Source organism: Mirounga leonina, unplaced genomic scaffold (genome assembly GCF_011800145.1).
Source record: "Mirounga leonina isolate KUSES-001 unplaced genomic scaffold, KU_Mleo_1.0 Mir_200, whole genome shotgun sequence".
In the NCBI taxonomy this organism is placed as follows: domain Eukaryota; kingdom Metazoa; phylum Chordata; class Mammalia; order Carnivora; family Phocidae; genus Mirounga; species Mirounga leonina.
This window is the reverse complement of record NW_023270503.1, coordinates 27,414,379-27,430,262: the sequence shown is the minus strand read 5'-3', so window position 1 is coordinate 27,430,262 and position 15,884 is coordinate 27,414,379. Positions and strand designations below refer to the sequence as shown.

Sequence of the window (15,884 nt, the reverse complement as noted above, 5' to 3'; positions counted from 1 at the left end):
TCCCGCCGAGCAGGGAGCCCGATGCGGGGCTCGATCCCAGGACCCTGGGATCACGACCTGAGCCGAAGGCAGACGCTTAACGACTGAGCCACCCAGGCGCCCCTCCTTTTAGTTTTTTAATATGGCTACTTGAAAATTTAAGATTCTGTACGTGGCTTGCATTACATCTCTGTTGGATAGTTGCTGCCTTAGGTTGTTCATTATTCGGTGTAAAAGACCACTGGGAAGGTACTGCCTGTGCCTTCCTGAACGTGTGCGTGAGAGCTCGGCCAGGTGATGGCACCTTTGCAGTGACAGGCGGGGTCTTCCGTGTGTGTCCCCGCGGAAGATGAGGGAGAACTACAGCACAGGGTTCTGTACGAAAACTTGATCCTGAACCACTTAGCTACCATTACACTTGCCGCTTTGAGAACAGAAGACCTGCTGGTTTTGTCACCAGTTTGCTCCATACTTTTTATGAAAGGAGCAGTTATGAGGGTGCTTCTTCACACCTTCTCTGAGAAATAGATCAAGAACTTTAGGTAAGTGTACGTGTTTGTGTGCATTCAGTCTTTCATTCAGTGTTCTCACAATCCCAGAGAATCATCTCTGGATACTTTGATCTGTACATATATTAGTCTTTGGCTATTACTCTTAGTTATTTTGACAACTTCTTCCGATTGCTTGGTCTGTATTGGTATTTCTGTGACCAAGCTATTCAGAAAGAAGAGGAAAGATGATCAGAGAAACCAGCATTTCTCTGGGGTATTTGTGAGCTTCAGGACAACTCGTATGACTGGTATTTAGCTTCTCTTCTTTCTCATCCCCAACTGAGAACTTTTTTTTTTTTAAAGATTTTATTTATTTATTTGAGACAGAGAGAATGAGAGAGAGAGAGCACATGAGAGGGGGGAGGGTCAGAGGGAGAAGCAGACTCCCTGCCGAGCAGGGAGCCCGATGCGGGACTCGATCCCGGGACTCCAGGATCATGACCTGAGCCGAAGGCAGTCGCTTAACCAACTGAGCCACCCAGGCGCCCCCCAACTGAGAACTTTTAAAGATAGATTTATCTATTTATTTATTTGACAGAGAGAGACAGTGAGAGAGGGAACACAAGCAGGGGGAGTGGGAGAGGGAGAAGCAGGCTTCCCGCTGAGCAGGGAGCCCAATGTGGGGCTCAATCCCAAGAGCCTGGGACCATGACCTGAGCCGAAGGCAGACGCTTAATGACTGAGCCACCCAGGCACCCCCCCAACTGAGAACTTTTATTTATTTAATTTAAAGATTTTATTTATTTATTTAACAGAGACAGAGATAGCGAGAGCAGGAACACAAGCAGTGGGAGTGGGAGAGGGAGAGCAGGCTTCCCGCCGAGGAGGGAGCCCGATGTGGGACTCGATCCCAGGACCCTGGGATCATGACCTGAGCCGAAGGCAGACGCTTAATGACTGAGCCACCCAGGTGCCCCCAACTGAGAACTTTTAAAAACAAAATTGCTTTTCATTGAGCGGGAGAATCCCAGGCAGGTCCTTGCTTATACTTTTAAACCTGTATTCTTAGAATTAGCTCTGTCTTCCCTAAACAGTCACATCCCACCTTTTGGTCTTACTTTAGGTTTGTTATCTATACCTTCCAGTTCACCCTCTTAGAAGGGGGGTAGGGTGGAAAGAAAGGAGCTGACATTTGTTGAGCATCTGTTGTATGCCATGTACTGTGCTGAGTTCTTTAGAAATACCTCAACAGCCACGAGGGTGGGTATGATCTCTGTTTTATAGATGAGGAAGTGGAACTCTGGAAGTTATTTTTCAACTTCACATACATCTGGTAGATAATGGATCCTGGAACTTGGCAGATGCCACGCCCACATTGGCATCCCAGTGTAGGAGAAGCTGGGATGTGCTTCCAGAGGCAGAGACTGTGAATGTGTCTGTATTGTTGTCAACTGGGAGAAACACGCAGGATCCTGTCCAAAGCATCTTTTATCCCTAATCACAGACCTGATGCCTGTGTTGGGTAGATGGGGTGTTTGTAGGTTGTTTCCTCCTACTAAGGCTCACAGTGACCATATGGACTCTTTGGTTTGCAGTTGGGACCCCGATTGCCACAGGATGGCCCAATGGAATCAGCTACAGCAGCTCGACACGCGGTACCTGGAGCAGCTTCATCAGCTGTATAGTGACAGCTTCCCGATGGAGCTGCGGCAGTTTCTGGCCCCTTGGATTGAGAGTCAAGACTGGTGAGTCCTTCCTGAGAAACTCCCCAAAGTGTCAGGTTTTGGTTTAAGTCAAGAGACATAACCTGTTCTAGCTTAACTCTATGCTATTTCATCAAAAAACTTATGGGTATAGGTGATGGGGTGAAAGAGATCAGGAGATAAAGAGGTACTCTCAGTCTCATGAAAACGCTTTCTACATTAGAAGTGTGTGTGGGCAGCTGTCTTTTGGCACCTGGAACAGCAGCCTGCTTGGCGGTAGATATTTGTTTTTGTTTTGACAGAGACAGAAATAGCAAGAGCAGGAACACAAGCAGGGGGAATGGGAGAGGGAGAAGCAGGCTTCCCGCCAAGCAGGGAGCCCAATGTGGGGATTGATCCCAGGACCCCGGGATCATGACCTGAGCCGAAGGCAGACACTTAACGACTGAGCCACCCAAGCACCCCGGTGGTAGATGTTTTGAAGGCTGATTTGGATCTCATTTCCTTGGCGAGATCCTCTGTGTGTTCTCACACTCCAGGGATGTGCTACAAATATTTTTTATCTTAATGAGAGTTCTCTCATGGGTAGAGATTTGGGTCCATAATTCTGATTTCCCTTTAATTAAAGGAAGGAGACGCAGAGTAAGAGAAATAGACTCGTTCGTAGAGGAGATAATGGCCCAGAATTCCAAGGACCATTTCCTTCACTTTTTCCCCTTCTTTCTTAGAGAGAGCGAGCAGGGAACGGGCAGAGGGAGAGGGAGAGAGAGAATCTTAAGCAGGCTCCACGCCCAGTTTGGAACTGACATGGGCTCCATCTCACAACCCTGGGATCATGACCTGAGTCGAAACCAAGAGTCGAAACCAAGAGTGCCCCTTTTTCCCCTTCATTTTAATGTGTTCAGATCACCTATTAATTTTCATTTAATGCAGGCCTATGACCTAGTTTTTCTAGAAGTTGGTAAGGGGCCAGGGAGGTGAGTCAGAGATGATGGAGATGGGCCATCCCAGCCTGGGTTTGCTTATTTGCTACTAATAATCTGACTGCAGAACTGACTGAGACTTTAAAAGCAAAACAGCATGTCTGTCCGCTTCACATGAATATTTTATAAGTATAGACTGTGGCAGTGGCTAATAGTATCTGGAATAATTGTTAATAATCATTGAATTCGTGATATTTCTTATTGCTGAGGAAGGTGAATCTAAAGTGATGGGTGGGTTAAAGCATCAGGTTTGTCTTGTTTTCTTCCCTCCTTGATGGTGATTTCTACTCGTGTGTGTGCGCATATGCGGATGTATGTAGGTTTCAGAATCGTTCTGTATCCTTCTTCCTTTTCCTAGGGCATATGCGGCCAGCAAAGAATCACATGCAACTTTGGTGTTTCATAATCTCTTGGGTGAGATTGACCAGCAGTACAGCCGTTTCCTACAGGAGTCAAATGTTCTCTATCAGCACAATCTGCGGAGAATCAAGCAGTTCCTACAGGTGGGAAGAGACTGCCCCTGCAGAGTAGGGTGTTAGCTTTCTGTCCAGGAAGTATTTCTTTTCTCATTTGCCTAGGTAATGAGATCCTATCTTGTACTTTAAATCAAAGGAGAAATTATTAGCCCTTCCTCAAACCTCTGTATACCCATCCTTGAGCATCATTATCTGAAATCCACTTCTTTTGTCCACTGGAGTAATCACATAATTGTTACATTAATCATACTACGTTAGCATGTTAATAACATGATCAGAACTAGTGGTTTCATAGGAAGATGACTTATTTTGCTATTTTTATTTTTATTTTTTTAGAAAGGAAGGGGGGTGGAAGGGGCAGAAGGAGAGAGAAAGAATCTTAAGCAGGCTCCACACCCAGCACGGAGCCCGACTTGGGACTCGATCTCACGACCCTGAGATCATGACCTGAGCAGAAATCAAGAGTCAGATGCCCAACTGACTGAGCCACCCAGATGCCCCAGATGACTTATTTTTGAATGTTAAATGTTTGACCGTAATTGGATACTCTGGGACAAGGTCTGTCACCTCCATGTAAGGATAACATACTGTCCAAAGACTCAGACTAACGTTGCCTTCTGTCACAGAAGTACAGCTCATGTGACTGTCTTTTTTCTGTTCTCCCCTCCATCTCCCACTGGTGGTAGCCAGGCTCTGAGGCCCTCGTTTTATTGTTTCATGTAGTAGATGTAATACTCTGGGTCCACGTCTCCTTAGTCTACTGCTACTTTTCATTCTCTCTCTCCAACTTACAGAGCAGATATCTGGAGAAGCCAATGGAGATTGCCCGAATCGTGGCCCGGTGCCTGTGGGAAGAGACCCGCCTGCTCCAAACTGCAGCCACTGCAGCCCAGGTGAGACATGGGAAGAAATAAAGCACCACTGAAGACGCACTTTCCTTCTTGTGTCCAGAGAGGTACTTGCTCTTACATGGTCATTAGGGTGTGCACCGACCTCTGTGGTAGAAGTGGATGTTTGGGGTTTTTTTCTTTTAAACAATGAAAAGAACTGTTTTGTTTTGTTTTTCTTGAGTACATAATGCACTCTCCTTTAAAAAAAATTAAAATTTGATACAATAGTACAGAGAAGAAAGTTTTACAAAAATCTGAAATGTCACTCCCTCTCTTTATTATCTCTTCCCAGGAAACCAACATGAAAAGTCTGGTGTATATCCTTCCATACCTTTTTCCAGGCTCATATAAACTACAGAAAATACACACACACACACCATATTTAAATGGGTGTACTTCTCTGCATCTTGCTTTTTTCATTTAATATTATATCATGTAAATCCTTCTAAGTCAAGTAGTATAAAGCTAAGTCATTTTCTTTATTTGCTGCATAATATTCCGTGGTGTGGATTTGCTGTAATGTATTCAATTATTCTTTCTTTGATAGACATTTGCTTCATTCTGGGTTGTTTTTTTTTCCCCCTTATAAACACTACTGCAATGTCTCCCTTTACAACTTTATATATTTGTGCTTTGATTTCTCTATGATAGATTTCGAGGCATGGAATTGCTAGGTCAAAGGGTTTATATATTTTAATTTTATAGATCTAGATTCCTTTCCCCAAAGGCTGTAACAGTTCACATTTGCACCAGTGGGATATGATAATGTACTCTTCTTGGGTGCCACCTTGGAGATGCTTTGGGGTTGAATCATTCAGGTTCATATGCATTTCTCTTTTGGGGTTAAGTTTGAGAATACACTCACTAGAGCTTACAGTTAGCTTAGGGAAGGGAGATAACGTGACACTAATTGGCCCATTGAGGAAGAGTTCCATGCTACTGGTCTCATCACTTATGTTGATATATGAAAGACATATCACTTGTATTGATTGATACATGATAAACATATCTATCTAGAACATCTAATATATCTGTAACATCTGATCTATTATGTGTGTATGTGTGTACATATCCTACTGTGTTATGCTAGTTATGACCCCCTGCTTTAGAGGAGGTTGTAGTCAGGGAGAAACGGAAAAATCAAACAACTTCATAATGCAATAAAATAACAAAATTAAAATATACTAAAAAAAGAAGAAAACTTAAATAGATCAAAGACCATGAAAATGTATTGAAAAAGACTTACAAAAAAGTGTACACTCCCTATCCATCAAAAAAGCCAATAGGCCTGATGGTTTAAAAGTTTTAACAAACTTCCATGGAATAGATTGTTCTATTATCATTTAAACTCTTCCAAAGCATAGAAATAAAGGAGACGTTTCCAGCTTATTTTATAAGGCTGGAATAATCCTAATATCAAAACCTTAAAAAGACAGTGTAAGTAAAGAAAATGGTTAGGATTTTGGTATCCTGCTTAGTGTACCAAGCATGGCTTATATTATTGGGATGCAAGGATGGCTCAACATTAGGAATTCTATCAATGTAACTCATTAAGTTAAATAAGAAAAACTGTATTTCTGTTAGACAACAAAATTTAGTGTCCATTCTAGATAAAAATAAGAATTTCTTAACACAGTAAAGAATATTTGTCAGAGCCTTCTTAATACAATAAAGAATATTTGCCAGAAACCAAATGGAACAGTATACACAATGGTAAAACACTAAATACTAAAATATTCTCATTAAAAATTGTTATAAGGGTCGCCTGGGTGGCTCAGTCAGCTAAGCATCCGACTGTTGGTCTCTACTCGGATCATGATCTCATGGGTCAAGAGATCGAGCCCAGTGTTAGGCTCCCTGCTCCACAGGGAATCTGCTTGAAGATTCTCTCCCTCTGTCCACTCCCTCTTTCTGTCTGTGTGTGTGTCTCTCTCTCAAATAAATAAATCTTAAAAAAAAAAAAGTTACAAGATTGAGGATGCCTCCTGCCATTGATTTTTTTTTTTTTTTAAGATTTTACTTATTTATTTGACAGCACAAGCAGGGGGAGCGGCAGGCGAAGCAGACTCCCTACTGAGCAGGGAGCCTGATATGGGGCTCGAACCCAGGACCCTGAGATCATTACCTGAGCCGAAGGCAGATGCTTAACCGACTGAGTCACCCAGGCGCCCCCATTGATATTTTTATGAAGGATCCAGCCAATACAATAAGACAGAAAAAGGGGGTGTAAATGTTGGAAAGCTAGAGACAAAATTGTCATTATTTATAGATAGATAGGTCTTCCTATAAGATCCAAGAGAAATAATTTAAAAAAAAACTGTTGGCACTAACAAGAGTTCAGAAAGATGATTGCATTCAAGATAAATATTTTAAGAATCTTATGTAGTTCTTTTCTATAATAGCAACAATAACCTGTTAGAAAATGTCAGGGAAGAAAAGATCTGATTCATAATAGTAAAAACACTTGTATTCAATATGCATATATTATTGGTATACGTGATAAAATGTCTGGAAGGTTATATACCAACTCATCACAGTGGTTAGTTATAGGAGACTTTTTTTTTTTTTTTAAGATTTTATTTATTTGCGAGAGAGAGAATGAGAGACAGAGAGCATGAGAGGGAGGAGAGTCAGAGGGAGAAGCAGACTCCCCGCTGAGCAGGGAGCCCGATGTGGGACTCAATCCCGGGACTCCAGGATCATGACCTGAGCCGAAGGCAGCCGCTTAACCGACTGAGCCACCCAGGCGCCCTATAGGAGACTTTTTTTTAACTTTCTCTAAGGGGATTTTATTTTCTTTACTATAATCAGAGACTTTTTTTTCTTCCCCCACCCCACTTAAAAAAAAAAAAATCATGCTAAAGTACACGCAACATAAAATTTACCATCTGAAACTTTTTTTTTTAAAGATTTTATTTATTTATTTGAGAGAGAGAGAGCGCGAGAGTGAGAGAGAGAGCGCGAGTGGAGGGGAGGGAGCGGCGGGGGGGGGGGAGGAGAATCAGGCTTCCCACTGAGCGGGGAGCCCAGTGCAGGCAGATGCTTAACGATGTGGGCGCTTAACGACTGAGCCACCCAGGTGTCCTCATCTGTACCACTTTTAAGTGTACAGTTCAGTAGTGTTGAGTTCAGTTAATGTTGTTGTGCAACCATCTCCAGAACTCTTTTCATCTTACAAAACTAAAATCTAGACCCATTAAACAGCAATTCTTCGTTCCTTTCTCACCGCAGCCCCCGGCAACCACCACTCTCCTTTCTGTCTCTGTGAATTTGGGAACTCATAGAAGGAACTCATACACTGTATTTTTGTGCCTGGCTCACTTCGCATACCATAATTCTTTACAGTTCATCCTTGTTGTAACACGTGTCAGAATTTCCTGCCTTTCAAAAGCTGAATAATGTCGTACATTATTGTGGTACATAGACCACATTTTGTTTACGCATTCATCTGTTGAGGGACACTTGGGTGGCATCCACCTTTTGGCTATTGTGAATAATGCTGCTATGAACAGCAGTGTACAGTTTTTTCCCTTACAAGACAAAGATGTAGCAGGAACATAAAAGAAAGGACATCTAAGTCTAACTGAGGGAGTCGGGAAAGTATCACAGAGAGAGAGATTGTGTTCGAGCCAAGACTTAAGGCTGACGACAAGTACACCAGGCTGATGAGAGAGCACGCCAGGCAGAGAAAAGATCGTGTTCAGACAGGGAACCATTAACACATATATTGTTGGGAGGAGTTGTGGAAAACTTACTCATCTGGTTGGATAAGGAAAGGTCCAGGGCCCTATTTGTGAACACCTCTTTAGTTAGTCATGCCCAGCAGCTGGGCTTTGGAAGAGCCGTTTACCACAAGTGTCTGGGGACCGGACTGCCTGGGTTTGAGCCTCATAGCTGTGCCCCTTGCTGTGTAACCTCAGGCTGTGGGAATGTGCCTCCCATGGGAATGATGACAGTACCTACTTCAGTGCCTGCCACGTACCTTCCAAGTAAACATTAACTGCTCTCTGCTCCTGCTGTCACGATCACTGTCACATCATCATCCCCGTCACCACGACTGTAAGAAATGAGAACCCACTGAGGAACTTTCAGCAGAGCACTGATGTGCTCAGATATGGGCAGGGGGGATCTGAGAACACTCACTGTTTGAGGCACTGGAGACGGGGAGGTTAGCAGAGAGGCACTCCCCCCTGCATCACTGGAGTTTTCTGTCCTGGAGAACCATAATGTGTTCATCCTGTCCCATAAGATAAAAATATTCGATTTAAGCCAATTGGGGTAGAGGCTCCCAAATTTATAACAAGAGACAAAGGAGCAGTAAGTGCCCTACGGATATTCCCAATCTTATAGATCTGGGGTTGGCAAACAGTCCCAGTGGCCCCAGTCCAGCTTGCCATGCCTTTTTGTAAATGAAGTTTTGGGGAACACAGCCCCACCCTTTTATGTACATGTTGTCTGTGGTTGCTTGCATGCTGCAGTGACAGAGCTGAGTATTTACAACAGAGACTGGATGACCCACAAAGCCAAAAATATTTACCACCTGGCCTTTATAGGGAAAGTTTGCAGCCCTTGATCTAGAGCTAGAAATTGGATCCTTGAGGCCTCATCCCAGGCCTTTCTGTTATTTTCTCTTTTTACATCATCTGGCATATTCTTTTTTTTTTTTTTTAAGATTTTATTTATTTGACAGAGAGAGACACAGCAAGAGAGGGAACACAAGCAGGGGGAGAGGGAGAGGGAGAAGCAGGCTTCCCGCAGAGCAGGGAGCCCGATGCAGGGTTCGATCCCAGGACCCTGGGATCATGACCTGAACGGAAGGCAGACGCTTAACGACTAAGCCACCCAGGCGCCCCTTCTGGCATATTAAGTGTCTTTTATGGGTCGAGCACCAGGAGCTAGGAAGACAAGTAGATGTGAGTCCTGCCAAGCAGGGCTGTCAGTCTAGTTGGGATGATAGGTATACACTCAAAGTGAGAGAAACACAGAGGAAGATGTGAATAATTTTGCCTACAGAAGTTGAATAAGGTTTTACAGGAGAGCTAACGGTTGCACTGAGTTTGAAGGTGAAGGAGTTGGGCTGTGCTCGTGCAGAAGCACTTGCCAGGCTGAGTGGACGGTGTGTGGGGAGCACGCTATATGTGGGGAAGAGTGGGTAGTTTGGGGGTGACTGGAACACAGAGAGGAAGGCTTCACTTGTCATCAGATTGCGTGAAGCATCGGTCGGTGCTGGGTTGAGATGTATATCCCTGGGAGCAGTGGGAGCCAGTAGGTTTTTACAAAGGTACTAGAGGCGGGCTTCTGTGGGTGGCAGTGAACCAGGTCTGTTCCGCTTTAAGTGCAATACCAATTTAGAAATAGACATGGCAGTCGAAAACAGTAAACTGTCAGCTGTATTGTTGGTAAAACAAGACTGGAAAACATGGTTTGGGCAGAGAACCATTGGGGATTTCTGATGCCTGCCCCTGTGTTAGGTCTGGGGGTAGAGAGATTGGGTTTGCAGAGCAACTCGTCCCCAGCCATCCATATGGAGCTTCAGAGACCAGAGACGAATGCCCACTGAACACAGAGCGAGCGGCCTCTAGAAGTGCTTTTAGAAACCAGGCCCTCACTCCTGCCTTCGGTGTGCCCCAGGAAGGCAGCGGTGGAGGAGAGAGGCACCAGCTAAAGTGCTGGGTTCTTCGAAGATCTGTGCATGCAGAGTCTTTCTCCTAATCTCACCGATCAGATGAGTCACTCCCCCTGTGAAGAGAATAAAATCGGGGTGGTGGCTGGCTTCCCTAAACTTCTCAGGGAGGTTTGTGTTCTGTGGACTTGGATGGGGACCGCTGGAAAGGGAGAGAATGGGTCTCCGTAGAGCTGGCACGTTTGGGTCTATTTCGGAGACTCCTGGTAGCAGTGTAGGGAACAGATTGGAAATGAGAGAGACTAGAGGCAAAGAGATCAATAGTTGGGGCTTGAGCTGAGCTGGTGGAACTAGAGATCTATTTGTGCAGTTATGGAGCACAGAGCCAGGAGGATTTGGTGACTCAGTGTGAAGTCTGTCTTTGACACTGAGAATTTCTAGTTTGGAAAACTGGTTCTATGATGTCTTTCCTGGACTCTCAGTTTTGTTCCATTGGTTGATACCTCAGTCCTGTACCAATATTCACTGTCTTGATCACTGCAGCTTTTTTCTTTTTAAAAGATTTATTTAGGGGCACTCGGGTGGCTCATTCGGTTAAGTGTTGCTTTCGGCTCAGGTCATGATGTCAGGCTCCTTGCTCAGCAGGAAGTCGGGCTTGCTTCTCCTTCTCCCTCTGCCCTTCCTCCCTGCTTGTGTTCTCTCTCTCTTTATAATAAATAAATAAAATCTTTAAAAAATAAAAAGATTTATTTATTTTTTTGAAAGAGAGAGGGTAAGCACTTAAGCAAGGGGAGGGACAGCAGGAGAGGGAGAGAATCTCTAGCACTTTCCCCACTGAGCACAGAGCCCAACGTGGGGCTCGATCCCACGACCCTGCGATCATGACCTGAGCTGAAATCAAGAGTTGGCCACTTACCAGACTGAGCCACCCAGGCGCCCCTGTGTGGTCTTTTTTGGGGGTCAGGTATCTTATTCCTTTTTTTTTTTTTAAGTTTTTATTGATTTATTCATTCTAAGTAATCTGTACCCAGTGTGGGGCTTGAACCCACCACCCTGAGATCAAGAGCCAGAAGCTCCTCCACCTAAGGCAGCCACGTGCCCCAGATATCCTACTACTTTGACAAAGTTTACCATGTTCACATTTCATGTGCTATTTGACCTTTTCAAGGTACCAGCCTCCCCTTCTCCCGTGAGGTGTTCTCTCTTCTTATGGCATTTCACCTCTGGGACAGTGGTTTTTTATTACACCACAGAAATGTGCTGGCTACCACCTACACTAAATAGGCATCCAAGATCTGCTGTCATAACTGTTCTGAAAAAATTTTTAAAGATCTTATTTATTTATTTGATAGAGAGAGACACAGCGAGAGAGGGAACACAAGCAGGGGGAGTGGGAGAGGGAGAAGCAGGCTTCTGCTGAGGAGAGAGCCCGATGCGGGGCTCGATCCCAGGACCTGGAGATCATGACCTGAGCTGGAAGCAGACCTTAACCAACTGAGCCACCCAGGCACCCCAGTTCTGAATTTTTTTAACGTACTTAACCTAGAATGAGGTTTTCGAAGGTGGGGACCATGTCTTAGCTCCCCATGTGGTCCCCTAGTGCAACCCAGAGTGGCTTTAGAGGTGGCCTAAGGTAAAAAGGCAAGGGCACAGGCCAAACCTGGGGAGAGGGTCCTTGCACCATGCTGACGACGCCCAGAACGCTGCCTCTGTTTCCATTCCCCGCCCAGTGGCAGCAGCACCTCAGCCAAACAGAAAGGGTGGTGGGTGGGATGGCAACTGGACAGAAGTATTTTTCTCCCTGTATTTCCTGTGTTCACATGTGTGTTGATTCCCTTTTCTGGCAGCAAGGGGGCCAGGCCAACCACCCCACAGCCGCCGTGGTGACGGAGAAGCAGCAGATGCTGGAGCAGCACCTACAGGATGTTCGGAAGCGAGTACAGGTGAAGCAAGTCTTGGGCAGGAAGCCTTTCCTTGGGGACATTGCCTGTGGGTCCTGTGTGTGTCTTTTTTGAGGTTTTGGCTTCATTTTAATTCTCAGAAACTTTCCTTTCCCTCCTCCCAGGAAAATCTTGCTCACTTCTGCCTTTTTGTTTTGTTTTGGTTTGGTTTGGTTTGTGTGTTGGTATTTTAAACAGGATCTAGAACAGAAAATGAAAGTGGTCGAGAATCTCCAGGATGACTTTGATTTCAACTATAAAACCCTCAAGAGTCAAGGAGGCAAGTGACTATTAGAGACATTAAAATCTGCTGTAGAAAGTGAGATTGTTCCCTGAGTTCCCAGACTTGCGTCTCTCGCGTCCGCTCCGAGTTTGTGGCAGGGGCCGAGGTGGTGCACGGGGGCTCCTGGTGCTTACGCGAGCGCAGCTGTTAAGGATCCTAGTATTCCATCGGGTCAAGGGGGTTTTCCTTCGCCCACAGACATGCAGGATCTGAATGGGAACAACCAGTCAGTGACCAGGCAGAAGATGCAGCAGCTGGAGCAGATGCTCACCGCGCTGGACCAGATGCGGCGCGTAAGAGCATCCGACCGCCTCCCCTGCCCGCCCCCCCCCCCCCCCCCCCCCCGCACCTGCGCGGTCGCCGCGTCTAGTGGCAGAACTTGCCTGGCGTCTAATAAGTTCCTTCTCTGGAATTGACTTAAGAGTGTGGTTAGAGGGCGCCTGGGTGGCTCAGTTGGTTAAGCGACTGCTTTCGGCTCAGGTCATGATTCTGGAGTCCCGGGATCGAGTCCCACATCAGGCTCCTTGCTCGGCGGGGAGTCTGCTTCTCCCTCTGGCCCTCCCCCCTCTCATGTGCTCTCTCTCATTCTCTCTCTCTCAGATGAATAAATAAAATCTTAAAAAAAAAAAAAAAAGTGTGGTTAGAGACGGTTTGAGGAAATGTTTTCTGACTTTGGGTTTCCAACCAGAACATCGTGAGTGAGTTGGCGGGGCTGTTGTCAGCGATGGAGTATGTGCAGAAAATGCTCACGGACGAAGAGCTGGCTGACTGGAAGAGGCGGCAGCAGATTGCGTGCATTGGAGGCCCTCCCAACATCTGCCTAGATCGCCTAGAAAACTGGTAAAAGATGACGGAGGAGAGTTTCCTTTCTTTCTAGAATGCTGTGCTAAAATTACGGTCATAACGGCAGGCTCAGGAGTTGGACTCCATCCCACAGATGCAGACTTTGATGTACTCACATTAAGCCTAGGGGTGCCCGGGTGGCTCAGTCAGTGAAGGGTCTGCCTTTGGCTCAGGTCCTGATCGCAGGGTCCTGGGATCGAGCCCCGAGTTGGGCTCCCTACTCGGTGGGGTGTCTGCTTCTGTCTCTCCTTCTCCCTCTGCCCCTCCCCCTGCTTGTGTGTGCTCACACTCTCTCTCTCTGAAATAAATAAATAAAATCTTAAGAAAAAACAAGTCTAAGAGTTAAAGTCTGAAGAGTTTTCCTTTATTTGGACATTTTTGTAATAAAAATTTGTTTATGTTGCTATATTTTAAATATGTTTTATTTATTTGAGAGAGAGAGAGAGAGCGAGCAAGCACATGGAGGGAATGGCAGAGGGAGAGGGAGAGAGAGAATGTGAAGCCGACTCCGTGCTGAGTGCAGAGCCCCATGCCTGCAAGATTACAACCTGAGCCGAAACCAAGAGTCGGACACCCAACTGACTGAGCCACCCAGACGCCCCTGTTTTATTTAATAATTTAAATAAAGCTTTTGGTTTAACTACGTAGCGCAGACCAAAGTTTCAATTTTAGTTATTTTAATAATCTAAAATGACACATGCTTTTTATAAGGGAAAAAAGTTCATACACAGAAAATTAATAAAGAGAAGAAAAGTCTTTTAAAAACCAATCATTCAGAGGTCCCTACAGCTAGAATTTCGATGGCCATCCCTCTAGCCATCGGCTGTTGTACATATGTACATAAAGATCATCATCTCTAGGGGTGCCTGGGTGGCTCAGTTGGTTAAGCGTCTGACTCTTGATTTCGGTTCAGGTCCTGATCTCAGGGTCATGAGATCAAGCCACATGTTGGGCTGTGTGCTCAGTGCTGAGTCTGCTTGTCCCTGTCCTTCTGCCCCCCTCACCCCCAATGCATGCGCTCTCTCTCTCTCTCTCAAATAAATTAATCTTTAAAAAAAAAAAAGATCGTCATCTCTACATTTTCACATCAATGGGATCATTCTTTATCTGCTCTTTTGCTTTCATTCACGCAGCAGGTCCTTAGTGAGCATCCTTGACGTGCAAAGCCCAACCAGTGCCCATGATGCACCGGCTTAAACTATAAGAAACTTGACATAAAGGGGCACCCAGCATGTAGAGCATGAAATTGGAAATTTAGGACGGCCCTACATGAGAAAGCCTATTTGTTCACATCCTCACTAACCCTGAATTTTGTTAATTCACTGAAAGCAGTTTTAAGTGCTTTTTTAAAAATACATTCTTTTTTTTTTAAGATTTTATTTATTTGTGGGGGGGTGAGGAGCAGAGAGAGAGGGAGAAGCAGACTCCCTGCTGATCAGGGAGTGCAATGCAAGACTCCATCCCAGGACTCTGAGATCATGACCTGAGCCGAAGTCAGATGCTTAACCAACTAAGCCACCCAGTCCCTTCTTTGGGGTATAAGTTTTAACACTTTTTCCTCTATGCCTAGCTCTCTCTTTGAATGTTAAGTTCTGGAAGGGACTATTTTTAAAAAACAAAATAGATTCCCTTTTTCTTATTTTTTTTTTTTTTAAAGATCTTATTTATTTGGCAGAGAGAGAGAGAGCACAAGCCGAGGGAGTGGCAGGCAGAGGGAGAGGGAGAAGCAGGCTCCCCGTAGAGCAGGGGGAGCCCGAAGTGGGACTTGATCCCAGAACCCCGGGATCATGACCTGAACTGAAGGCAGTCGCTTAACCAACTGAGCCACCCAGGCACCCTCCCTTTTTCTTATTTTTATTTTTCTAGTAAGCTCTATGCCCAACGTGGGGCTTGAACTCACAACCCCGAGATCAGGAGTCACATGCTCTACCAACTGAGCCAGCCAGGCACCCCCCACTTTTTCTTATTTAATACCACTGAATTATATACTTACAAATGATCAGTTTTACATAATGTATATTTTACCACAATAAAAAAAAAAATTCCCCTTTCTTATTTTAGGGGACTACATGGTGGTGTTTACATCTGTGGTGTTCCCTGCCCCTTCTCCAGCTCACTGGTGTGCACTCACTGAGGTAACTAGTGGCTTTCTTATTTATTGGCAGGATAACCTCATTAGCGGAATCTCAACTTCAGACCCGCCAACAAATTAAGAAACTGGAGGAGTTGCAGCAAAAAGTGTCCTACAAAGGGGATCCCATCGTACAGCACCGGCCAATGCTGGAGGAGAGGATTGTAGAGCTGTTTAGAAACTTAATGAAAAGGTAACTTAGAATTCTGGTTCCTTTCCCTCATCCCCTCGCTTCAGAGGTACAGGACAAAGACCAGTTCTCTGAGAAGTGTATGGACTGCTGTCCCTCTCTTTGCTTTCAGTGCCTTCGTGGTTGAGCGGCAGCCCTGCATGCCCATGCATCCTGACCGGCCATTAGTCATCAAGACTGGAGTCCAGTTCACTACCAAAGTCAGGTGGGCCCCGCGCTTCCTCTTTTGGTAGATATTTTATTGAGAGATGCTCTTAGGACGAGAGCAGAGTAGGTGGCCAGGGTTGTTCTTTCTAGGCATGACAGGCAGTAGTATGGTGTGTATGGAATTTGTTGGCATAATATCAGCTTG

The 15,884-nt window shown here is 45.2% G+C and overlaps 1 protein-coding gene and 1 non-coding gene across 6 annotated transcripts in view; one reads left to right on the top strand and one right to left on the bottom strand.

Annotated features, from left to right (window-relative positions):
- Positions 1 to 15,884, top strand: part of STAT3 (signal transducer and activator of transcription 3) — a 72,145-nt gene that overhangs the window by 37,976 nt on the left and 18,285 nt on the right. For 4 of the 5 annotated variants that reach the window (XM_035027137.1, XM_035027133.1, XM_035027136.1 and 1 more), the window contains exons 1-9: positions 1,399 to 2,215; positions 3,515 to 3,659; positions 4,427 to 4,525; positions 11,993 to 12,088; positions 12,284 to 12,365; positions 12,567 to 12,661; positions 13,057 to 13,208; positions 15,377 to 15,535; positions 15,645 to 15,737. In XM_035027137.1, the coding sequence (XP_034883028.1) occupies positions 1,980 to 2,215; positions 3,515 to 3,659; positions 4,427 to 4,525; positions 11,993 to 12,088; positions 12,284 to 12,365; positions 12,567 to 12,661; positions 13,057 to 13,208; positions 15,377 to 15,535; positions 15,645 to 15,737 (1,157 nt within the window). In that variant the 5' untranslated portion in view covers positions 1,399 to 1,979. Of the gene's footprint in view, positions 1 to 1,398; positions 2,216 to 3,514; positions 3,660 to 4,426; positions 4,526 to 11,992; positions 12,089 to 12,283; positions 12,366 to 12,566; positions 12,662 to 13,056; positions 13,209 to 15,376; positions 15,536 to 15,644; positions 15,738 to 15,884 lie in introns of those variants that run through there. The other variant, XM_035027135.1, reaches the window with a different exon arrangement.
- Positions 15,087 to 15,159, bottom strand: TRNAR-CCU. The gene has a single exon. It is a non-coding gene; the product is annotated as a tRNA-Arg (tRNA).